General features: G+C 30.5%; 1 protein-coding gene across 4 annotated transcripts in view; it reads right to left on the bottom strand.

The window, feature by feature from the left end:
- The window catches only part of LOC129755176 (uncharacterized), a 137,542-nt gene that overhangs the window by 48,846 nt on the left and 63,510 nt on the right, over window positions 1–25,186 (bottom strand). The window contains exon 2 of one of the 4 annotated variants that reach the window (XM_055751541.1): window positions 17,118–17,494. The exons of 2 other annotated variants lie outside the window; for them this stretch is intronic. In XM_055751541.1, coding sequence (XP_055607516.1) covers window positions 17,118–17,155 — 38 coding nt within the window. In that variant the 5' untranslated portion in view covers window positions 17,156–17,494. Of the gene's footprint in view, window positions 1–17,117; window positions 17,505–25,186 lie in introns of those variants that run through there. One more of the 4 variants, XM_055751542.1, reaches the window with a different exon arrangement.

Here is a 25,186-nt window from a genome sequence, read left to right as displayed (position 1 = left end):
ATTGTGCCCCAATTAAAAATTCGCTCCTTTGTTGATTTGTGAGTGTTGAACCAAAGTTTTGTTGATGTCAGGTCTAAAAATGGAACATCAAAGTCAAAAGTTTCCTATTTTTGGACCCTTTACAAATTTTCCGAGTTTTCCATAGATTTTATCTAGTTTAGGAAAAATAGGTAGTATAGTTCATATTGAACACAGTGAAAGTTATTTCCCTTTTAACTTTGGCTTGGACAGTAAATGAAAGGGATTTTTCTTTATTTACTCTGATTTCTCAAACCGCGACTCACTATGTAAGCAGTCTGAATTTCCACTTATTAGAAAAGACATTTTTAAAAACGTTGAAAATTTTATCAGAGAGACTTTTAATGCCGAAAAGCGGTATGGTAGGATTCAGGCAGAATAAGAGTTCATTGTGTGCATAGTAGTATCTTTATCCTATGCTAGAAGAATTAATTATTTACAATTTTCGGCATTTTAGGACTAAAGTAGGCTCCAGGTCCAAAGTAGGGGCACTCACCCTATATGTTTTCTTCAATGACTTTTTGCTCTTTGTTGTTCCACTTCTGTTTTGTGCGGAGAACTAAGTTGGCCTTGCTCAAGTGCGGACGCGTTTATTTTTCACGGTCGCGTTTTGCTTCGTTATTCCTCGAAAATTACTTTTTTCTTTAGAGGAATGAGAAGTTCCTCAAGAAAGGCGGTCGAATATTATCATTTTTTTCGCGATGCTCGTTGTTGTAATTGTGAAAAATTTTATGGAGATGAAGTCTTTTAATATGAGGAGAGGAAATAGGAAGTTGAAAGTACAAAAAAAAATAGAAAAGTTGAAAAATTGAAATTTTTACAAATGGCCATCGTTATTTTTTCGATAAGGATTTTTAGCAGAACTGGTGTAAATTTGTGTGTTTCTGCTGGTCATGATGATGTTAGCGCTAATTAAAACTAGCAAACTCAAATCGGTTGAGCAACAAACAGTTAAAAAAGTATTTATTTATTTAAGTCTTTGACTGCCGTCATACAGACCGAGTATTAAAATTAACTTATGATTAAATTAAAGTTATGTTAAAGCTAGGGAACGTCACGGATTGCACATTTAAACATTGATTTGGATACATTGAGGTCAAACAAGTGTGACACATATTTTGAACAATGGTTGAATCAATTTGTTTATTGTTGGAGCTTGGGGAAGGATGATGAGGGTATTTTTGTTGTGTACGTGCTAGTGCTGGTGTCGAGTGGATAACTGAATTTTAAAATTGCAAGCGTGTAGAAATTTTCGAAGCCTTATTGGCGTGGTTTACGCAATTCATAGAGTTTGAGTGAAAAATTTGCAACAAAGCTTAGTTTATTGGAGTGAAAAAAGCCTGACTGAGCGAAACTATGTGACATATTGGCTAATTTGATTGAAAAAGATAGCAAATGATATTAGCTGAAGAAATGCAAGTAAAATTGGGGGAATAGAAAAAAATGAGAAAATCTGATCTTGATAGGTTCATGGCGAGTGATTGATGATGGATGACCTACTGAAGAAATGACATGATTAAGCTTGCCAGATTGCCCGGTTTTATCCGGGTTTGCCCGGATATTTGATGCAAAATTTCGAGAAAATCCGGTCCGGCCCGGTTGCCCGGATATCATGAAAAAAATCCGGTTATTGCCCGGATTTTTTCACAATTTTCACAAAGTAACCAAAAAAAAATCAAAGTTTTTGAGTAAGTTTCAGCAAAATCGATTAACGGTATGGAAATTTTCAACGGTTGTTTCAAATAATTTCGCTGATTCACTTTTATAAACCCTTAAATATTTAAGTGTTCCAAAAAAGTTTTTTGAAGTCTGCAATTACAATGCAATAAAATATTAAATTATTTTTTTTTGCATTTTTTCTTTGCTTTTATATATAATAACACCTAAAATTTGCCCGGTTTTTGCCCGGTTTTTGCCCGGTTTTTGGATTTGAAAAATTGAAATCCATGCCCGGATTTTGCCAGGTTTTTTGAAAAAATGCTCGGAATTGCTATGCCCGGTTGGGAGTGGAAAAAATTCTGGCAACCTTAGACATGATAGTTATCTTTTCTCGGCTTGCTTCGATAGTAGGATTTGCCGAATATGAATGAGGATCTGATAGTAAAGCTAAGTATTAATTCACTTTATCTTATTAAATGTAGCTTCTGGATATTCGCTAATGGGTTATAATACGTTTAAATTTTTCGGAAAAAAAAACCTTGCGTGCTCTTTACTTTTTGTTTTCAAGAGCGAGTGAAGGCGCTTTATCCTTGGTCGATGACCCGAAATGATTGTACACTGAAATCCAAAATAGTTCAACGCTAGAGTTTGTTTTGATTAAGTCGTATCAGCCACATGACGTGTTTCGAGAAAATCGATGTTGAAGTTTCGTATCACATTTTTTATTCTAGAATTTAAAGTATAGTTCAGAAAGATCTACAAATTTAGTATGCGATACAAAATCAAGTGAGAAATATGCTATTGTATTCGTTATGAGCATCAGTTTAATTGTTTGAGCAAACAGGCACTTGCGACCATTTGCATTACACATCTGGCGCTAACGTCGTTTAGCATTTTTTTAAATTTTATCCAAAAACTTGATTCTATTTGTAACTTACTTCGCAATTTCCTGTTCAGATACCGAATTTAATACTAGCGGTAGCAGGAAGCAGCAATGACATGTGGGAGTGCCCGCTCAGAGGCTTGCGGAATCGGGCTACTTGAGACTGTCCTTAAGGAAGCATTCTCGAAAGTTGATTGTTCATCGCTGGTTACTATCTGGTGCCTCCGCTAAACCCAGGGAGTGCGGAAACACACCAAAGGTCCTAACTTATTTTGGCTGCCTCTGTAGTGAAAAAATGTAAGGTAAACATTTGCTCAGCCTAAAAGTAATGTTTATTCAACTTACCAGCAATAAATTTGTAACATTGTTTGCACTGATAAAGCAAAGAACAACTCTTATGAATGATTCCCGATTGCTACTTTTAATTTTGCGGCTCTTGATACTGCACTTTCCGCAAAAATGCAAAAGGACCCATAAACCAACTCGCCGAACTGTTATTTTGGGACCTTTTGCATGCACGACAATGCAAGGCAACGTGAAAGGACGTTAAAACCAAATCGCACTCAAAAATAAGAAAGTCGTTATACGTCTTAAATTCAAATCTTAATATTCAAGTTATTTATTGACTGAATGAAACCAAATTTTTATCTAACATAGAATACGTGTTTATCAATCGTTTGCAGTCAATAACTAATTTTTGTTTATAATGGTTCTTACGACCTAATCAAAACAAACTCTAGAACGATCAAAAATTGAACTTAGAATTTCAGTTTTCTTTTATTTATAGCATCAACAATTTTAAAATGCTTTGTATTCTCGAGTTTTGTGATTTCTTTGTACAAAATACATCATTTCCAGCCGTTGAAGAATGGTCCTTTTTATTGGTTTCTTCATCAAGGAGCATTTTTCTTAGCATGCTTCCAACGATACAGCCCATTTGAAACGTATGGTACTGGTGGTCCACGTTTCTTCCTGTTTCTGTGTTCCGGTTGTCTCTGCGTTCTCTGCTCCATGGTAGGCTCAACCATTTTGTGTTTTTGATCATTTCAATGTTTTTATGTTAAAATGATTGAAAACATGAACAAAGACAAGAAGAACAAGAACTCATTCATTGTTCTTTGGGACCCAGACATAAGTTCTGGCTATGGAAGTACGATTAGTGATTAGTGATTTGTTGTTCCACTTCTGTTTTGTGCAGAAAAATGCATGATATTTGGAGTTTTTTAATATCACAAAAAGATAGCCTTTTCTGGCCATTGAAACGTAGATACCTATGTCGTATAAGTTATTTTTGTGAACTTTTCAAATCCATCGTCAAATGTGTATGGATTACAATAAGCAAGCTTGAGACAATCCGGTGCAGAAATTTTTAATTTTAATTTCAGTAGTGTAAATATAAACATGTATTGAAGAATAATGATTGGATGATGGGATCATATTTCACAGTTCAAAAGTTCACAAATGCATTCTTATTAGAGTCATTTCAATAATTATTTCAAATTCAATATGCAGTGATTGAATTGATTTTAACTATGTTGGTAAAATCATAAAATAGTAAATGTCGAGTAATGAATCTCTTCATTATTCGACATTAATTATTTTCCATTCAGATTCATATGTAGTCAATTTAATTGAATATTTCCCTGCACGACATTATAAATATTTGTGTTCTCAGCATGATTAAAATTTACTCGCGTTTACTTTTATTATCATTTTGCTGTCAGACATGATGAGAACAGTAGTGTCCATTACCAGGGGACTCAATTGAGCCTTTTGGTGTGGGGGAGTATGGTGGTGTGCTACAAAATAAAAAAACTGTAATATTTGTTAATTTTTAACGATTAATTCTTGACTACAATGGGTTTTAATCGTTGCGGCAACGAGTTTTGGTTCTGCGCAGCAACATACGATTCGTCGTTGCTTGCAAAATGATGCGACTGTTAACAAGTATAAAATAGACTATTGGTTGAGGTTTCCAGATTGCCTGTTTTTATCCGGGTTTGCCCAGATATTAAATACAAAATTTGAGAATAGTCCGGCCCGGTCCGGTTACCCGGATTTATTCACTTTCTTTGGCAAAAAAAAAATTTAATGTAAAAATTTTATTGATGCGTCCAAAATGAAATTTTATGAGCAATTTTGATAAAAATAATCATGAAAGGTTTTTTGGAAGCCTTATATACGAATTAAAATCTGTCCAAAAGTTTTGAAGAAATTTTTTTTCAAGTTTTTTTTTCTTGATTTTTGTTGGGTAAGTTCCCGGATATATTCAATTTCGAAATCAAATACCCTGATTTTATCTGGTTTTTATATAAAAATTCTGGCAACCGTACTATAGGTGTCAATTGAATGTTATTTATAGTGGTGTGTTTTGCAAATGAATCATTCCAAAATAAATTTATTTGTGTAAAATTGTATGAATTAGTGTATGTTAAATTTTAAACACTAAATTTTCAGGAATTTCAGGATCCTTAAATAAGAAGCCACTTGGGTTGAACGAATAGGCGCCAAACAGGTTAAAGCTGCGGTAATGGTTAAGGTTGCCAGATTTTTTTCAGCATCTATCCGGGCCGGACAAATCCGGGTAATTTTACATTAAAACCTGCAAATCCATGCATATGATATTGACGACCAAAGATTTGGGCAAAATTCGGGCAAATTTTATCCAAACCTATAAATTACTCAACAAAAATGAAAAAAAAAATTATTCATTAAAACTCATCGACAGATTTTAAATCGTATTTTAGGCTTCCACAAAACCTGTCATGATTATTTGTATAAAACTTGCTCAAAAAATTCCGTTTTGGACACGTAAATACAAAAAATCTTACATCATAATTTGTTGTTTTTATGTTTGATTTGCCAAATAAAGTGAATAGGTTCGGGTCAAATCCGTGCATATTTCAATGAAATCCGGGTAACCGGGCCGGGACGGAGTGTTCCCAAAATTTTATATTAAAGTACCAGGCAATCTGGCAATTTGGTGTATTATCTACATACATAGGGGAAAGGTTTCCTAAATGGGCCTATCGGGTTAAATGACCCTACGGCTGTTTGATGAAATGGCTGACTAGACAGCTTATCTGACCAATGCATTTTGAGGGTGATACGCTTAGAACATAAGGCAAGAAAGAATTTTATGAATTTACAAACTTAAAAAAATTTAAAAAATCATACAAGGTTTTGATACATTTTGATGTAATATTTCGACTTTTAAAAATTATCCGTAAAGAAGCTTAAAACAAAAACTAGGATGGTTTTTGTTTCTTACTCAAATGAACTTAAGAAATTAAACATATTTCAGCTTTTGTGGAGGTTTTATAATGATTATATAGTGGAATAATAGAATGTTTTTGTATGCCCCCATCATGTTTGTAAAATGCCTCCATCCTAAAATAATAGGTTAAATAGAATAAATAAATGATTTTTACCATTGAACCTTCAAATCTAAGCTCTGAATAACATCTTAAGAGAGAATTGAAGATCTAAAAATAGATTTGATAAAGTTTTTCTCATGGATGAACTGCCTCCATAGTATGGCAACCCTAACTTTTGTTTTATTCCATAAAACTATAATATACAATGATTTTTATAAAACTTCAGCTTTGTCGTACGGAAATAATTTTTTTCTAGCAGTTTCAATGAAATTATACGGAAATATTGTTCAAAAAACAGAAATTTTATTCCAAACATAAATAGGCGCATTTAGCCCGCACGGTTTGAGGTTCGGCATTTTAGACAACGCATATAATAAAATCATTTTCTTGGAAACAGAAGCAAATTTTAACATAAAAATTACTCCAATGTATAGAAAACAGATGCCTGCACACGTGTATATAGTTCTTATACACATATTCGATGACATATTTGATTAAATCAGTGTTCTGCTTAATAGGCGCATATAGCCCGCTCCTCCCCTACAATGTATGACAAAATAGGTTTTTGATTGTGTCTTTTAAAAAAATTGGTACATTCAAATTTTATAATAATGGTTATGTTCAAAATCATGCATTTAATGAATTTACGTAAGTGTTTAAATTCTTTGAGGCGATTTTTAACAGTCGCCATACACATAATCAGAGATGTACCGAATATTCGGCGCCGAATACCGCCCAAATATAGTTATGCCGAATATTCGGCTCACTAAATAGTTGAGCTAAGTATTCGGCCGAATATTTATCATAAAAATATAAATTTTTAACCGAACATTTATTAGAATTTTTAGAAAGATTTTGGATAATGTAGAAAACATCCAAAAGTAACGTTGAAAAAAATTCTTGTGCTCGAAAACAATTTTTGATTTATTGATATTTTTTTATCCTTTGATACGATTTGAATGTTGCTGATGTGATTAGATGACAAATTTAAATTTTAAGTAATTCTCTGTCACTTTCCACATTATTTTTTTTTTTTGGAATAATGCAAACGTTTTGTTAAGATTTGCCCTATTTTTTTTCAAGATTGAAGATTGAGGGTTAACTTTTTTGAAGATGCTCACTTTTGACCTTCATCTAATTCAATGTCTTATAATCAATTCCAAATTGCTTGGCACCTGTTTTGAAAAGTTTTGTCCCAGATTTCACTGAAATTCATTCTGTTTTTGATTAACGCTTTGGAAGCGACTAGTGATCTGATGTCGTTTCAGCAAGTTGCTATATTTAGAAAATCATTCGATATTTCAGTGGATTGCCCTAAATTGAAATTGAGCTCTTGGAATCTTGGATAGACTTGAAGGAAATATTATTTTATTATTATTGTTATCTCATTTATATGATATTTATTATTATTATCAGTGTTATTCAGCATTATTCAGAATGCGGCCGTTGGACGAATACCACTATTCGATACATCTCTAAATAGAATAGATTACTGTGAAAAAAAAATCAATTTCGATGTGAGTTTTTATCTTACAAAAAATCAAATAACGACAAGCGATTATTTTTTGAAAAAATAATTCTAGCTACCAGTTCACATTTATTCTGAGAACCACACCTTCTAAAATGCAGAAATATTTGCAACTTCATTGATGTGGATCGGCGTCATCATGCTCATCCATTCGGGGTGCATGCAGACGGAGACAAGATTGGTTCCGATTGGGGCATCACTAATGGAGTGCTCCCGGTTGTCACCGGGCGGGATTCTTAGTTCGCAATCGCAAGCAAGATTCTCCCCATTGCTAAGTGGTGTCTCAACCGATTAAAAAAAACCACAAACGCAGTTCATCAAACATATAAAGAAGCGACCGGCGGCGGCACCTAGTTTGCGGTTTTTGCGCTAAATCTGCCATCTCCCCTGGAGTCTCAGCCGTTTGACAGCAAACTGATAAATCAAATCGGACAAATGGTGCCGAATAGTCGTCACCAGGCATCGTCATCGTCGACAAACTTCCATTCAGAATACGTTGCGTATCTTTTTCTATGCAAAGCTAGTCTATCTGAGTCCAATGTACGAGACGACGGATTCTTCTCCAAACTGCCGGTGATGATCCGATGTGACGCTGAAAAGTTGTGATGCCTCGTTTATCAGATAGTAATTACTGGTTCCCCAGATGGAATGCGAGATGAATGGCGGAAAGGGGGGATCACGCTAGTTCATCTCTAGCCATCGATATTACTACTCGGGGTGCTCTAGCCGGAATCGTGAAGCATAGGAAAATTCTGAATAGAAGTCCGGCTTTGATTCAGATAAATGGAGCCTGTAGTGTGTCGAACGTGCCGCGTACTCGCCGGGAGGATGGATGGTGATTTATTTGGACGCGCGATTCGTTCCAACAAAACATGCGGTCATTGATGTGGCTTGAAATATTAGTTCATTCTAACGTTGCGATATCCCTTATTGGTTTTTCAACAGTTCATTCTAGAATTCACCCCTTCTAAGCCACACTATTCGGAGGGGTACGGTCATACAAAAAGGAAAACTTCCCTCGCGGAATCCGCGAATACGTATGACTGTTTGTAATCAATGGCCGACCGGTCGAAAGCGTCCCGAATTGCTTACGTAAGGGTGACATACTTTTGTTGCCGATTTGTGTTTTTTTTTTGTCTCGATTTTTTACACTTTGTCGTTGAAACTTGCTGCAAGTCCCGGATTGGCCAGCCGGAAAACTTTTGTCGAAGTCGAACTGCCCTACGGGTTGCAGTAATTTGTTTTACTGTTCCAAAAGATAACTATGATATATGGGCTGACATTGGGTGAAACAATATGTTTTGTATTGGGAAAGATATTACGTGATACAACAGTATGGAACGTTTGTTCGATTCGAGAATGTAGATTGGCAAATATTGTTATTCAGAAATAGATTGTTTGCACTGCATTCTGCACAGTGGAAAAATTTGGACTTAAAATCCCAAATATTTCAGAATAGATTGAAAATATCAGAGGGGAGTTTGATTTATCCCAATTACCCAGAAAATAAAGTAAGTAAAACATTCAAATACATAAAAACACACATTATACGAAAAAAAAAAATAGTCAATTGATGTCATCCTTGTAACAAAAAAAATTAAACTGAATAGAAAAAAAATAATTTAATAGTTTCTGTAATATTTGTAGAAATGAAATTTTTAGTTCTATTTGTTCATTTTTGAAATATAAGTATTTTTGGTAATTTTTCTAATTTTTGCTGTTTTCATAATTATTGTTACTTTGAAAATTTTTGTTATTTTTGTAATTTTTAAAATTTTTTAAAATTTTTAGAATTTTTGATTTTTTTTAAATTTTTAAAACTTTTGAAATTTTTGGAATTTTTAAAAAAATTTAAATTTTTTACATTTTTCAATTTTTTTAAAATTTTTAAATATTTTAAATCATCGTAAATTTTCGAAATTTTTAAAATTTTTAAAATTTTTAACATTTTTGAAATTTTTGAAATTTTTGGAATTTTTGGAATTTTTTAATGATTGTAATTTTTGCATAACATTGTGTTATTATGAGTGTCATTATATGTGTCATTTTTGTGTCATTTTTGTGCCATTTTTTGCCATTTTCGTATAATTTTGTGCCATTTCTAAGCTATTTTTGTGTCATTTTTTTTATTTTTGTCATAAATGTCATTTTTGTGTCATTTTTTGGTCACTTTTGTGTCAGTTTTTTGCCATTTTTGAGTCAGTTTATTGTCATTTTTGTGTCATATTGTGTCATTTTTGTGTCAGTTAGTGTAATTTAAGGGTCTTTTTTATGTCATTTTTGTGTCATTTTTGAGTCATTTTTGTGTAATTTTTGTGTCATTTTTGTGTCATTTTTGTGTCATTTTTATGTCATTTTTGTGTAACTTTTGTGTCATTTTTGTGTCATTTTTGTATCATTTTTGTGTCATTTTTGTGTCATTTTTGTGTCATTTTTGTGTCATTTTTGTGTCAATTTTGTATCATTTTGGTGTAATTTTTGTGTCATTTTTGTGTCTTTTTTGTGTCATTTTTGTGCCAGGTTTTGTGTCATTTTTGTGTAATTTTTGTGTCATGTTTGTTTCATTTTTGTGTAAGTTTTTGTGTCATTTTTGTGTAATTTTTGTGTCAATTTTGTGTCGATTTTGTGTCAATTTTGTGTCAATTTTGTGTCAATTTTGTGTCAATTTTGTGTTTAATTTTTGTCATTTTTGTCATTTTTGTCATTTTTGTCATTTTTGTCATTTTTGTCATTTTTGTCATTTTTGTCATTTTTGTCATTTTTGTCATTTTTGTCATTTTTGTCATTTTTGTCATTTTTGTCATTTTTGTCATTTTTGTCATTTTTGTCATTTTTGTCATTTTTGTCATTTTTGTCATTTTTGTCATTTTTGTCATTTTTGTCATTTTTGTCATTTTTGTCATTTTTGTCATTTTTGTCATTTTTGTCATTTTTGTCATTTTTGTCATTTTTGTCATTTTTGTCATTTTTGTCATTTTTGTCATTTTTGTCATTTTTGTCATTTTTGTCATTTTTGTCATTTTTGTCATTTTTGTCATTTTTGTCATTTTGTGTCATTTTTGTGTCATTTTTGTGTCATTTTTGTGTCATTTTTGTGTCATTTTTGTGTCATTTTTGTGTCATTTTTGTGTCATTTTTGTCATTTTTGTCATTTTTGTCATTTTTGTCATTTTTGTCATTTTTGTCATTTTTGTCATTTTTGTCATTTTTGTCATTTTTGTCATTTTTGTCATTTTTGTCATTTTTGTCATTTTTGTCATTTTTGTCATTTTTGTCATTTTTGTCATTTTTGTCATTTTTGTCATTTTTGTCATTTTTGTCATTTTTGTCATTTTTGTCATTTTTGTCATTTTTGTCATTTTTGTCATTTTTGTCATTTTTGTCATTTTTGTCATTTTTGTCATTTTTGTCATTTTTGTCATTTTTGTCATTTTTGTCATTTTTGTCATTTTTGTCATTTTTGTCATTTTTGTCATTTTTGTCATTTTTGTCATTTTTGTCATTTTTGTCATTTTTGTCATTTTTGTCATTTTTGTCATTTTTGTCATTTTTGTCATTTTTGTCATTTTTGTCATTTTTGTCATTTTTGTCATTTTTGTCATTTTTGTCATTTTTGTCATTTTTGTCATTTTTGTCATTTTTGTCATTTTTGTCATTTTTGTCATTTTTGTCATTTTTTTCATTTTTGTCATTTTTGTCATTTTCGTAATTTTTGTAATTTTTGTTATTTTTGTAATTTTTGTAATTTTTGTAATTTTTTGAAATTTTTGAAATTTTTGTTTTTTTTTGTAATTTTTGTCATTTTTGTAATTTTTGTTAATTTTTGCAATTTTTGATAGTTTTAATTTTTGTCATTTTTGTCATATTGTCATTTTTGTCATTTTTGTCATTTTTGTCATTTTTGTCATTTTTGTCATTTTTGTCATTTTTGTCATTTTTGTCATTTTTGTCATTTTTGTCATTTTTGTCATTTTTGTTATTTTTGTCATTTTTGTCATTTTTGTCATTTTTGTCATTTTTGTCATTTTTGTCATTTTTGTCATTTTTGTAATTTTTGTCATTTTTGTGATTTTTGTCATTTTTGTCATTTTTGTCATTTTTGTCATTTTTGTCATTTTTGTCATTTTTGTCATTTTTGTCATTTTTGTCATTTTTGTCATTTTTGTCATTTTTGTCATTTTTGTCATTTTTGTCATTTTTGTCATTTTTGTCATTTTTGTCATTTTTGTCATTTTTGTCATTTTTGTCATTTTTGTCATTTTTGTCATTTTTGTCATTTTTGTCATTTTTGTCATTTTTGTCATTTTTGTCATTTTTGTCATTTTTGTCATTTTTGTCATTTTTGTCATTTTTGTTATTTTTGTCATTTTTGTCATTTTTGTCATTTTTGTCATTTTTGTCATTTTTGTCATTTTTGTCATTTTTGTCATTTTTGTCATTTTTGTCATTTTTGTCATTTTTGTCATTTTTGTCATTTTTGTCATTTTTGTCATTTTTGTCATTTTTGTCATTTTTGTCATTTTTGTCATTTTTGTCATTTTTGTCATTTTTGTCATTTTTGTCATTTTTGTCATTTTTGTCATTTTTGTCATTTTTGTCATTTTTGTCATTTTTGTCATTTTTGTCATTTTTGTCATTTTTGTCATTTTTGTCATTTTTGTCATTTTTGTCATTTTTGTCATTTTTGTCATTTTTGTCATTTTTGTCATTTTTGTCATTTTTGTCATTTTTGTCATTTTTGTCATTTTTGTCATTTTTGTCATTTTTGTCATTTTTGTCATTTTTGTCATTTTTGTCATTTTTGTCATTTTTGTCATTTTTGTCATTTTTGTCATTTTTGTCATTTTTGTCATTTTTGTCATTTTTGTCATTTTTGTCATTTTTGTCATTTTTGTCATTTTTGTCATTTTTGTCATTTTTGTCATTTTTGTCATTTTTGTCATTTTTGTCATTTTTGTCATTTTTGTCATTTTTGTCATTTTTGTCATTTTTGTCATTTTTGTCATTTTTGTCATTTTTGTCATTTTTGTCATTTTTGTCATTTTTGTCATTTTTGTCATTTTTGTCATTTTTGTCATTTTTGTCATTTTTGTCATTTTTGTCATTTTTGTCATTTTTGTCATTTTTGTCATTTTTGTCATTTTTGTCATTTTTGTCATTTTTGTCATTTTTGTCATTTTTGTCATTTTTGTCATTTTTGTCATTTTTGTCATTTTTGTCATTTTTGTCATTTTTGTCATTTTTGTCATTTTTGTCATTTTTGTCATTTTTGTCATTTTTGTCATTTTTGTCATTTTTGTCATTTTTGTCATTTTTGTCATTTTTGTCATTTTTGTCATTTTTGTCATTTTTGTCATTTTTGTCATTTTTGTCATTTTTGTCATTTTTGTCATTTTTGTCATTTTTGTCATTTTTGTCATTTTTGTCATTTTTGTCATTTTTGTCATTTTTGTCATTTTTGTCATTTTTGTCATTTTTGTCATTTTTGTCATTTTTGTCATTTTTGTCATTTTTGTCATTTTTGTCATTTTTGTCATTTTTGTCATTTTTGTCATTTTTGTCATTTTTGTCATTTTTGTCATTTTTGTCATTTTTGTCATTTTTGTCATTTTTGTCATTTTTGTCATTTTTGTCATTTTTGTCATTTTTGTCATTTTTGTCATTTTTGTCATTTTTGTCATTTTTGTCATTTTTGTCATTTTTGTCATTTTTGTCATTTTTGTCATTTTTGTCATTTTTGTCATTTTTGTCATTTTTGTCATTTTTGTCATTTTTGTCATTTTTGTCATTTTTGTCATTTTTGTCATTTTTGTCATTTTTGTCATTTTTGTCATTTTTGTCATTTTTGTCATTTTTGTCATTTTTGTCATTTTTGTCATTTTTGTCATTTTTGTCATTTTTGTCATTTTTGTCATTTTTGTCATTTTTGTCATTTTTGTCATTTTTGTCATTTTTGTCATTTTTGTCATTTTTGTCATTTTTGTCATTTTTGTCATTTTTGTCATTTTTGTCATTTTTGTCATTTTTGTCATTTTTGTCATTTTTGTCATTTTTGTCATTTTTGTCATTTTTGTCATTTTTGTCATTTTTGTCATTTTTGTCATTTTTGTCATTTTTGTCATTTTTGTCATTTTTGTCATTTTTGTCATTTTTGTCATTTTTGTCATTTTTGTCATTTTTGTCATTTTTGTCATTTTTGTCATTTTTGTCATTTTTGTCATTTTTGTCATTTTTGTCATTTTTGTCATTTTTGTCATTTTTGTCATTTTTGTCATTTTTGTCATTTTTGTCATTTTTGTCATTTTTGTCATTTTTTTCATTTTTGTCATTTTTGTCATTTTCGTAATTTTTGTAATTTTTGTTATTTTTGTAGTTTTTGTAATTTTTGTAATTTTTTGTAATTTTTGAAATTTTTGTTTTTTTTGTAATTTTTGTCATTTTTGTAATTTTTGTTATTTTTTGCAATTTTTGATAGTTTTAATTTTTGTCATTTTTGTCATATTGTCATTTTTGTCATTTTTGTCATTTTTGTCATTTTTGTAATTTTTGTAATTTTTGTAATTTTTTTAATTTTTGTAATTTTTGTAATTTTTGTAATTTTTGTAATTTTTGTAATTTTTGTAATTTTTGTAATTTTTGTAATTTTTGTAATTTTTGTAATTTTTGTAATTTTTGTAATTTTTGTAATTTTTGTAATTTTTGTAATTTTTGTAATTTTTGTAATTTTTGTAATTTTTGTAATTTTTGTAATTTTTGTTATTTTTGTCATTTTTGTAATTTTTGTAATTTTTGTAATTTTTGTAATTTTTGTAATTTTTGTAATTTTTGTAATTTTTGTAATTTTTGTAATTTTTGTAATTTTTGTAATTTTTGTAATTTTTGTAATTTTTGTAATTTTTGTAATTTTTGTAATTTTTGTAATTTTTGTAATTTTTGTAATTTTTGTAATTTTTGTAATTTTTGTAATTTTTGTAATTTTTGTAATTTTTGTATTTTTTGTTATTTTTGTAATTTTTGTAATTTTTGTAATTTTTGTAATTTTTGTAATTTTTGTAATTTTTGTAATTTTTGTAATTTTTGTAATTTTTGTAATTTTTGTAATTTTTGTAATTTTTGTAATTTTTGTCATTTTTGTCATTTTTGTAATTTTCGTAATTTTTGTAATTTTTGTAATTTTTTAATTTTTGTAATTTTTGTAATTTTTGTAATTTTTGTAGTTTTTGTAATTTTTGTAATTTTTGTAATTTTTGTAATTTTTGTAATTTTTGTAATTTTTGTAATTTTTGTAATTTTTGTAATTTTTAATTTTTGTAATTTTTGTAATTTTTGTAATTTTTGTAATTTTTGTTATTTTTGTATTCTTTGTTATTTTTGAATTTTTGTTCTTTTGCTCTTTTGCTCTTTTGGTCTTTTGCTCTTTTGCGGATTTGCTCTTTCGCTCTTTCGCTCTTTTGCTCTTTTGCTCTTTTGCTTTTTAGCTGTATTTCTTTTTTTCTCTTTTGCTCTTTTGCCCTTTTGCTCTTTTTCTCTTTTGCTCTTTTGCTCTTTTGCTCTTTTGCTCTTTTGCTCTTTTGCTCTTTTGCTCTTTTGCTCTTTTGCTCTTTTGCTCTTTTGCTCTTTTGCTCTTTTGCTCTTTTGCTCTTTTGCTCTTTTGCTCTTTGGCTCTTTTGCTCTTTTGCTCTTTTGCTCTTTTGCTCTTTTGCTCTTTTGCTCTTTTGCTCTTTTGCTCTTTTGCTCTTTTGCTCTTTTGCTCTTTTGCTCTTTTGCTCTTTTGCTCTTTTGCTCTTTTGCTCTTTTGCTCTTTTGCTCTTTTGCTCTTTTGCTCTTTTGCTCTTTTGCTCTTTTGCTCTTTTGCTCTTTTGCTCTTTTGCTCTTTTGCTCTTTTGCTCTTTTGCTCTTTTGCTCTTTTGCTCTTTTGCTCTTTTGCTCTTTTGCTCTTTTGCTCTTTTGCTCTTTTGCTCTTTTGCTCTTTTGCTCTTTTTCTCTTTTGCTCTTTTGCTCTTTTGCTCTTTTGCTCTTTTGCTCTTTTGCTCTTTTGCTCTTTTGCTCTTTTGCTCTTTTGCTCTTTTGCTCTTTTGCTCTTTTGCTCTTTTGCTCTTTTGCTCTTTTGCTCTTTTGCTCTTTTGCTCTTTTGCTCTTTTGCTCTTTTGCTCTTTTGCTCTTTTGCTCTTTTGCTCTTTTGCTCTTTTGCTCTTTTGCTCTTTTGCTCTTTTGCTCTTTTGCTCTTTTGCTCTTTTGCTCTTTTGCTCTTTTGCTCTTTTGCTCTTTTGCTCTTTTGCTCTTTTGCTCTTTTGCTCTTTTGCTCTTTTGCTCTTTTGCTCTTTTGCTCTTTTGCTCTTTTGCTGTATTCTGCATTGTGCTGTATTGTGTATTGTGCATTGTGCATGCTTGGGCATTTTTTGTTCTTTTGCTTTTTAAATGGTTTAGTTTTCAACAGAGGGTATATTTTCGAGGTCAAATCAGTCAATCAATTGAACCCTGAAATGGATTACCCCTCTATAAATTAAGTCATTCTTCGGCAATAGATTATCGATTTCATTATCTCACCCTTTGTAGATACTCTAAGTAAAAAGGACAGCTCTTAGAAGACAAAAAAAAACAATAAATGAAAAAACAACACATGAAAGATCAATTGCACTTCGCATTGACCAATTGCAACTGACCCAGCAGTAGCTAATGGGGCAATTAAACCATCAATTGAGGTCAACTTTATTTATTCGCATTTGGCACGGTTTGTGATGCAGGTTCTGTGAAAATATTAACCAATTTATGACCCTTCCTCGAAAGGGAGATGTGAGGTGCCATAGGACCAATTCATAGATAGTCAAACGCCCTCGGAAATGCGACAAATTAAGACATAAATTTGAAGAAGCTTCATTTCTTTTCAGAAGTTGGTGTGTTAGCAAAACAAGTATCAATTCATCTTGAGTAGAAAACCTAATCATCGTTGAGCCGATGATTGTTAACACGTGTTTGTGATTTTTTCCGAGATTGTGCCGATCTTCCGATCAACAGATGTTAATTTACTGGACACGTTCCAGAACGTCAATCGGCCGAATGGCAGGAAGTTGACCTAATAGTGGAAGGTCTCTAATTAGCATCGAGGCCTCAAATGACAACTTCGTTAGAAGCTTCCATAGAGTTTGTAGATTGATAAGGCGTAAATTTGAAATTTAAAAAAAATCGATAAAAATTTAATATATTTTTTCCCACGAACTTTTGCAATCAGCTGCAAACGATTGTCTCGTTCATCTTCACTCTCCATTCCCATGATGGTAATTCAAGTTCAATACTCGAACTAATTATCATGGGTAGCGCATGTAGCTGCTGACAAATTGTTTCAGCAAATATTTCCCATATGTGAAACACGTCGTTCATTTTCAGACCACAGCTTCAAGCAATAAACACAGCTGTTTGTCACACACGTGAAGAAGAAAGTCCTCAAATGCAAAACAGCTCTGTAAACAAACAAACAGACGATTGGCGTATTTGTTTACAAACCCTCAGTAAGTAGTACATGTACTGTATACTTAGTATCCGGACTGAGTTCGATGCAGATTCAACAAGATACCTACAACTACAAAACAACAATAATGGCTTTCCTTGTTTCGATTTGTCCTGCTACAATTAGCTTATAAAAACTGGAATTCACCTGCATCTGGAGGCCATCTTCAGGCAGCAGACTTCCATTTCGGTTGTGGTTTTTGTTCAAATTTACTGTAGAGATGACGATTTTCAAATATTCAAATTTGACTTCCTGGAGGTGTTTTAGAATCACTGCTGCTGCTAACGACGAATTTACTTATAGGAATACACAATCCGGAAATGAACTGCATCGTAACGACCAAATGTTTTGCCACAAGCACTCGCTCTTCAGTTCGCGCTGCTTTGCAGGTGTCAAATTTCACTTTGTACTTTCACTACTGGTGGTAGGTCGTTGATCGTTTGGAGACCATTAGGACGCATAACGGTGAACGTGTTCTGATTTTGAAATGCATTCCTTATTCTTGCAATCCTCCGCTAATGTTGCTAGGGTGGATCGAAAGAAATATTGGTGAGCAAAAATCTGAAAGAGAAAACAGAAACGAAAAATAAAGTTGAAAAAATGTATTCCGAAACTTTTATTCAAACAACCAAATATAGAAAAAAAATCGATTCTGCTCGGATTTTCTCTTGAATGGAATTTGTTAATATTTTATACGTTTTACATTTATGCAATAATCAGAATAGAATATTCACACACAAATTATATAGGAGAATATAGAGCACCGATGTAGTCTTGTTTTGGTATGACAGGCGTACTTGATTCGATTCCTGGTATCGGCAAGAAAACTAAACATACCAACATACTAAACTTTAAAAAAAAACTTTATATTTTGTTTATCACCCTCTAGAAACCCGTGTAGAAATTTTTAAATTGGTCAGTTTTAGGTAAAATTGATCATCTTTCATAACTGCTAAACTAAAAAAACATACATGGAAACTGAAAGCTGATTTTAAATCAATTTACTATCCTTCATTCAACCAAGGACTCAGATTTGTCGAGATAATTTGGTTTCAGAGATCCAATGCTTTAAAATAAAAAAATAAATAGAAAAAATTTGCTTTTTTCAATAAAATAGATAAGATCAATACTGATGTTATGAAATCGCTTGGTACATCTTTGTACCTGAAAATAATCACATTTTCGTAGGTGATGGAAAGAATTAAAGAAACATGAGCTATCAGCTATCAGCTATCAGAGTTGCGACAAACCCGAAGCACTCGACCATGTGCTTGCTCGGCTAAAATCCCGAGTCGATGGGTGGGGTTAGAGAAACAAGAGAGATCAATAGCGGGAAAGATGACATGCGGGATATACCTACATGGTGTTTTCGATAGAAGGTCCAGCAGTTCATCGGCAGAGCTCGATTGCTCGTGTTGCCCGGTTTCATCATGTTCACCGTGGTGAAATTAGCTAACGCGCCGTTGTACTGAAGCGGAGATTGCAGGTTCAAGACCTGCCGGTGAGCCGTTGTATCTTTTTCGAAAAAATCATGATATTTACGGCTTATGTTCTTTCGTTCTTTGATAGCTCATGTTTCTTTAATTCTTTCCATCACCTACAAAAAAAGATTAGGTTACAACTTTTTCTGACATCATTTAACCCTCCAAAGCTGTTCGGGTCAATATGACCCGAAGTGCACATTTAAAACATCCTATCATCATTCCAATATACTATAATAATATAATATACTTGATCTCTAAGTATGTTTTATAAAAATCATAATCAATCTTACGGTAAAAACTAACATTAAAGTTTAGGAAATCGGTTCATTTATGAATGAAATACAGCGAAGCTGGATGTCATTTATTAAGTTTTTTTTTCATCGGAAGATCCGAGATAGCGGTCAAAACTTTCATTGAACCCCAGCATATTTATACATTTTAGGATGAAGGTGTTCTTAACAATTTCTGAAATCAATGAAAGATTTAAACACAGCAATGATGTCAGAAGTTATGAATATTTCAAAAACAAAATTGTTTTTTCGGACTTTGACCTTTCAAAACCAGTTTTAACAACCTGTTTGATGGTTTCGGTAGGCCGTGCCTGAAAGTGACGGACGCGTTTTTTGAGAAGAAAATTTTCATTACAGCTCCGCGCAAAATTTCTCTTTTATTTTTGTAATATTTTAAATATAACTGTTTAAACCGCGTATCTGCGTTAAAATTGAACCACGGAAACAAGAAGTTTTGAATACACGCCTTCAAGAAATGAACCTTCAAGAATTGTGCCCTCAATGAATTTCGTCAATGGTGCATCTAAACCTCCGCTTTTTAGCTTCTGGATTTCGGTTTTATTGATTCGATCGGCATGAAAAATCTGGCATGTCAGGACGCGATGTAATGCTTGCTGGAATTGACTCCAGTTATCCTGCATTGGTGAGTCCGTTCCGATTTATTTTTATGAAATATTCAATTTTATAGACTTCTCGAAGTAAGATTGCTTATTTTTGGCGGTTGCATTCTACAAAACCTGAATTGAATTATCATCGTGTTCATGTTGCCTAGTCACAATTTAGGGTATTTTTTTAACTGTTTTTAAGGCATTGCTGCTGTGAAGGCTTTTTAAGAATGGAAAGAGTATGAAAATTTATGATCGCACCATTTACCTAAATTGGTTTTGACAATTCGAGTTTTTAGTTTAATAAATTCATCAACTGAGCAATCGAAACGTTTTTCACGATCAAATAGTTTATGAAAAGGCGATGGAAGGATTAACTTAAAAAGTTACTAGTAAGCTAGGAATTAACTATGATTGAATAATAATTTTGAGAATAGGATCAAAAACTAGATTGCACTAGTCAAAAGTGTTTCCTGATCATATTCTCCCACCCACTCTCCAAAACAAAATTAATTTGCTAGGATGCAGAGGTGACCTCGGTCCTAAAGCATAAATTTACTTCTTTCATTCTTTTCTCTATTTTTCCAATCTATCTGTTGACTACTAGGACGTGGCCGGCGCCTTTATTGATGATTAAAGAGAGAGCATCAGTTTCGGGCATTGTGAATGCTGTCAGTCCCAGACACCATTCATTTGACCTTTGAACAAAATTGGTGGCCTCAGTCAATCACGGAGTAGCAACCATTGGCGATGTGGAACTGTTTCTACTGAGCAACGCCTGCGATCATGGGATTCGAAATGCATTTAATTCAATATCAATCATACCAACGAAGAGTATCAATGAAATTTATTAAAGCAATCAAATGAAATTTAAATTCGAATTTATTACAAAAAATAAATACAGCATTTCGGGTTCAATGATTAATGATGGATGTGAGTAGTCAATCAAGCTAAGCTAAGCTAAAACCATTTTTAACAACCTGTTTATATGTTTATTTAAAAAAAATATTTGGAATCCCGAATTTGGAACTCCAGAATTTTTGAAATTAACTCTTATATTCATAGCGCCTTAGAAGAACTTGAATGTTATTACGTTGTGTAAGTAAAAAATCATAAAATGAAGCATCAATTCCTGATTGCACGACGCAAAAAAATCAAATTTTTCTAAGGTGCTTAAATTTAAGCACTCATTTCGACTGATTCGGGACCGCTGAATCCGAATATGCATTTATTTTTATTATCTCTGCTCTCGTTTCAGAGATTCAAGGCATACATTTGTAAATAGGTAAAAATTAATTTAGTTAATTTGAGCACTTTATTGAAAAAACTATAAAACGTTACAAAAATAATGGAAAATAAAGGTTTTAATTAAAATCAAATCAATGGTCAAATTTTTCGATGACTCCGAGAAATTATGAATTCTGAGAAAAATTAACATAAGTTTTAATTTTGAATTTATCCAATTCTACAAAATCTAGGAATTCAATGAAATTTCAAAGCAATTTTAAACCGAAATTATACTCAGCAGTCTTTAACAGATATGTTAAAAAATTCATATCTTTTATATCACAAACTTTAAAACGCCCTTTTGTGATGTGAAGTAGTAATACCTATTCTATTGAATTTGGTTAACAATTTTAGGATTACATTTATCTCCTAAAGTTTCTCCTAAAACTAGAAAATCTAGACAAAATTTGTATCCTTCATAGAATAACAGATAATGAAAACATCAAAAATTAGTTTTTAGTTCTTGGGTAGATTTATTTGTTTATGAACAATGAATGTCAGTAAAAATTGGAAAAATATAAAATTTTTACTAGCTAAAGCACCAATATCTGAAGAAATATTCGATTTTTTGACGCAAACATGTTCTAGATCATGTTTTAAAACACACGCACCAAAACAGACGTATATTGAATTCTGGAACAGAATTAAAATGTCTATCAAAGCACAAAATTCTTGATATTAAAGTCGCGTTAGCATTTGATTCTTACTATTCCTGATTGAATCTGAAAACTCTAAACAAATACAATAGGTATAAAACATACAATGACATTATTTTTGCAGGAAGTTCTAGAGATTCAACGTTCTAAATTGAGTTTATAAATCGGAAGTGTTTCAAATTAGATTTCTTTTTTACAATATTTAGCTGGATTTTATTGGTTTGGATGATCACTGTATAAAAAATGTGGTGGATTTAAAACGGGAAAATGTGAAATGTGATTTTAGAATTCAAATTCGGTTTAAATTCATGAAATGGTGTAGTGAGTTTGATTGTTATTTATTATGAAAAAGAACGGGGCTTTGAAATGCTTTTTGCCTAAATTGGGACCTAAAATCAAAAGTGTATAATGAAGTTTCAAATATATTTAAAGGTTATCACAAAAAAAAAATTTAATCCCTTCATTTCAGAGTTTTTCAATTTTCTACTTGAATCATGTTTAATACATGTTGATTTACATTAACGGAAAAATATTTGAAGAAAAATGTTGTTGCCTTTTTATGTTAAACATGTCTCTTTATGATTTGTTACTTCATGAAAAAAAAATCTAAAATTGAATTTTATCAACCCTCTAAAAACAAACTCCGCCTTCACACAGTGTTTACTCAAATAAGCACAAAATTATAGGAAATCATTATTTTAACTCTTTTTTAATCAGAGTGTTTCAGATTATGCAAATTTGACTATTCATAGTAAAGGTCACTGTTTGATTGTTTCAGCAGTTGCCAAAACCTACACCTCAGAAAAACATTTCCATATTTTTCCAAAAATCATCATTTTGGTAGCCTGAGAAATCCCATATGTTTTCAATCTTAAAAATAGCTAATGACAGCTAGATCTATGACTAACCATCATTATGGATTAGTTTACTTAGAAAAAAATTATTTAACCTACGATAGAAAAGAATAAATATAAAGGCCGTCTTAAGAGGGAATTGAGAAATCTGACAACAAATCGACAAATAAATATATTCAATATTTGCAAACGAAAAAATACTGAAATTAAGTTATTTAGCCCATGTGCGCATACAGTTTTCAAAAAAAAATATAAGAAATGTTTCCTTCACGATATAATTTTTTGTAGAATTAGAGCAATTTGAAGTCAGCTAGCGTTGTAAATATCTAGAATAAAGAAATCTAATTAATTTTAAGTTTTTCGTTTAAAGTCATTCAAATGTGTTGTGATTTCTTAAAATTAGTAACAGCTAGTGTTAATCTTAGCATTCCATTAATCTTCTGGTTCAATTAAACGATCTTTGAGCTTTTCAACCGATGCAAATTACTTTCGATGAAGAAATTATATATATTATTATAAGAAATATATTATAATAAGGAACTTAAACTTCCAAATGGTTAAAGTTCCTTATTTTTCGCCGGAACCCCACAAGTTTCACATGAAATATTACATATGCAACATTTTTCGTTTTCTCGAATTTAAGTTTTGGGAAAAATTTAAATTCTGGATAAGACAAAACAAGACAATTTAAATAATTTTTTTACAGTTCAATAAACAAAGAAATGTTTAAAAAGATGAAAGTTATTTTGTTTTGAATATATGAAGAAATTAACGAGTTTAAATCAGTAAACTTTTATCCCACCTGATCGATTATCAAAAATTTGCAATTAAAATTATAAAGAAAAATCGGGTCCTCTCTTTAAAACTGCTCTCAAATACAAAAATTTCGACTCCAGAGCCTCAACTATGTAAAGATGAAAGTTAAAATGAGTATTCAAGTTTTTGAAACAATTTTGAAAAATCCAGTTTTTATTACTTGATCTGAACAACTTTGGCTGAAGATACAGGGGAGAATGGGAATACTTGACCCCCTCTTCTAACTTTCATCATATCTTTTTGGAGAAAAATTTGCAACTTGCCTTTTACATTTTCTGACAGAGTGTGAATTCAAGTTTTTATGCTTCAAAAGTTACATGAGCTCGTAGATGAACTAAAAGCATTTTCGAGAGACGAAAAAAAAATGTGATGTTTTTTAAGTAAAAGCAGACCTGATTCTTAACTCAGAGTGCCCTAACCCTAGGTAAAAATCTAGCAAAATCCAAAGATAAAAGGTCCGTTGACTATTTTTACCATATAATTTCGCATTTAACAGTTTGTAAGCATCAGACAAAGAGAATCCTAAAAGATTTTCTACTACTTAAGAGTAATTGCATACTTTAAGGCGCAATTTTCTAGTTTCAGATAGACACAGTATTTTAAGTCCTTTCTAACAAATAATTACTGGATAAACATTCGTTATTAAACAAATATTAGTGATTTCATGAAAATCAATGATCACGATCCATTCAGAAGCAAAATATATCTTTTTGGACTCTAGCGATCAGTTAAACCCATAACATACATTTTGCATAACTTTTTCTTGAAAACAAATAAGAGTTTACTATTGCTTTGAAAATATGCCATTATGAAGTTGATGTAATACTCTAAAGATTTTCATATTAGAATTAATATTTTGAATATATTTGTTTCATGTGGGAAACATTTTGAAGAGATAAAAATTGATCTTCAAATCACATTTTTTCAAATTTTTCAAACAAAGTTCAATAACTCGAAAAATATTTTATTTTTAAATTTGTTGAAATAACAACATTGTTGTTTTGTTCTGGTTGGTACATTTTTGTAGAACATTTGATATTAATAAGACATTACGGTTTCGAGATATGTATAGCGAAGGAATCAATTATCCCCAGGGATCAAGTATCCTCATTCTATCCTACAGTGCAGTTCATAATTCATTGGAATGCATGCGCACTGTAACTGCAACTTTTTACTCTGATGATGTTTTAAGGTAGAAATTTTCTTTAAAACTCAGATCACATTATTGTCTTATGAAAAGTGAAATTATTTTTGAGCTGAGGTACAGAAATTCTACGAAAATCGGATCCTTTCGACTTTTATCATTCAAACTGCTTTATTTCAGAAATAACGCAAGGCATATTTTAAAAACTTAGCAGAATGACTTTTTCAAATAAATCCAACATGGGGTAAGCTTTTGAAAAGTTTTATCGGTTGAATCAAAAGACACGCGAGGTTCAATATTTTAGGCTTTTAGGCTTTATAGAATTTTGGACGTTTTGTTAGAACAACATTTTTTCCACCCATCAATCAACTAAAAATTTCTGTCAAAAATATAACTGAAAGGAAAGATGGAGTGAATGATTGGTTCTAGCTTAAAAAGCAGAATCTCATGTTAAAAAAAATTGTATTGAATAATTTGCAAGCTTCTGGATAGAAATATGATTTTCAAATGTCATTCGTCCAAATTTCAATAGAAATCGTATGTTTTGGTTCAAGCCTGAAATATTGTAATTCTCGTAACTTGTCATCGAGCCAATACAATTTTACAAAAACTTTACTCATGTTTGTTTTAATTTTTTCTATGCTATTATGCTGAGATATTTTGGTTTGGTTGGTATAAATCGGACACAAATAAAGTCTGCTTCATTTAATATTGGAACACAAACAATTGCGTGTAGTTCAGTCATTTATTAACGAATTCATAATTTGTTTTTCATACAAATGTAGCATTTTCTTTACTCTTTCATAAAAAAAAATTAAAAAAATTATTCATTGCTGTTTCGAAGAAATTCTCGTACTTTTCCCGTAATACGGCACATTAGGCGGCGCACACCCTTTTCGTCCACCGTTTTGGCGATTTGATTCAACCAGTTCTTCATTTGAGTCATGTTCCTAACAAGTTTTCCCTTTGCCTTAAGCCTCCGCTTCGTGATTGCCCAGTATTTCTCTATCGGCCGGAACTGGGGGCAGTTTGGGGGGTTGAGGTCCTTCGGTATTACGCTGACCCCGTTCGTTGCGTACC

This window comes from Uranotaenia lowii, chromosome 3 (assembly GCF_029784155.1).
Source record: "Uranotaenia lowii strain MFRU-FL chromosome 3, ASM2978415v1, whole genome shotgun sequence".
In the NCBI taxonomy this organism is placed as follows: domain Eukaryota; kingdom Metazoa; phylum Arthropoda; class Insecta; order Diptera; family Culicidae; genus Uranotaenia; species Uranotaenia lowii.
Note: the sequence above shows the minus strand (reverse complement) of the source record. Positions and strands in the feature narration are given on the sequence as shown.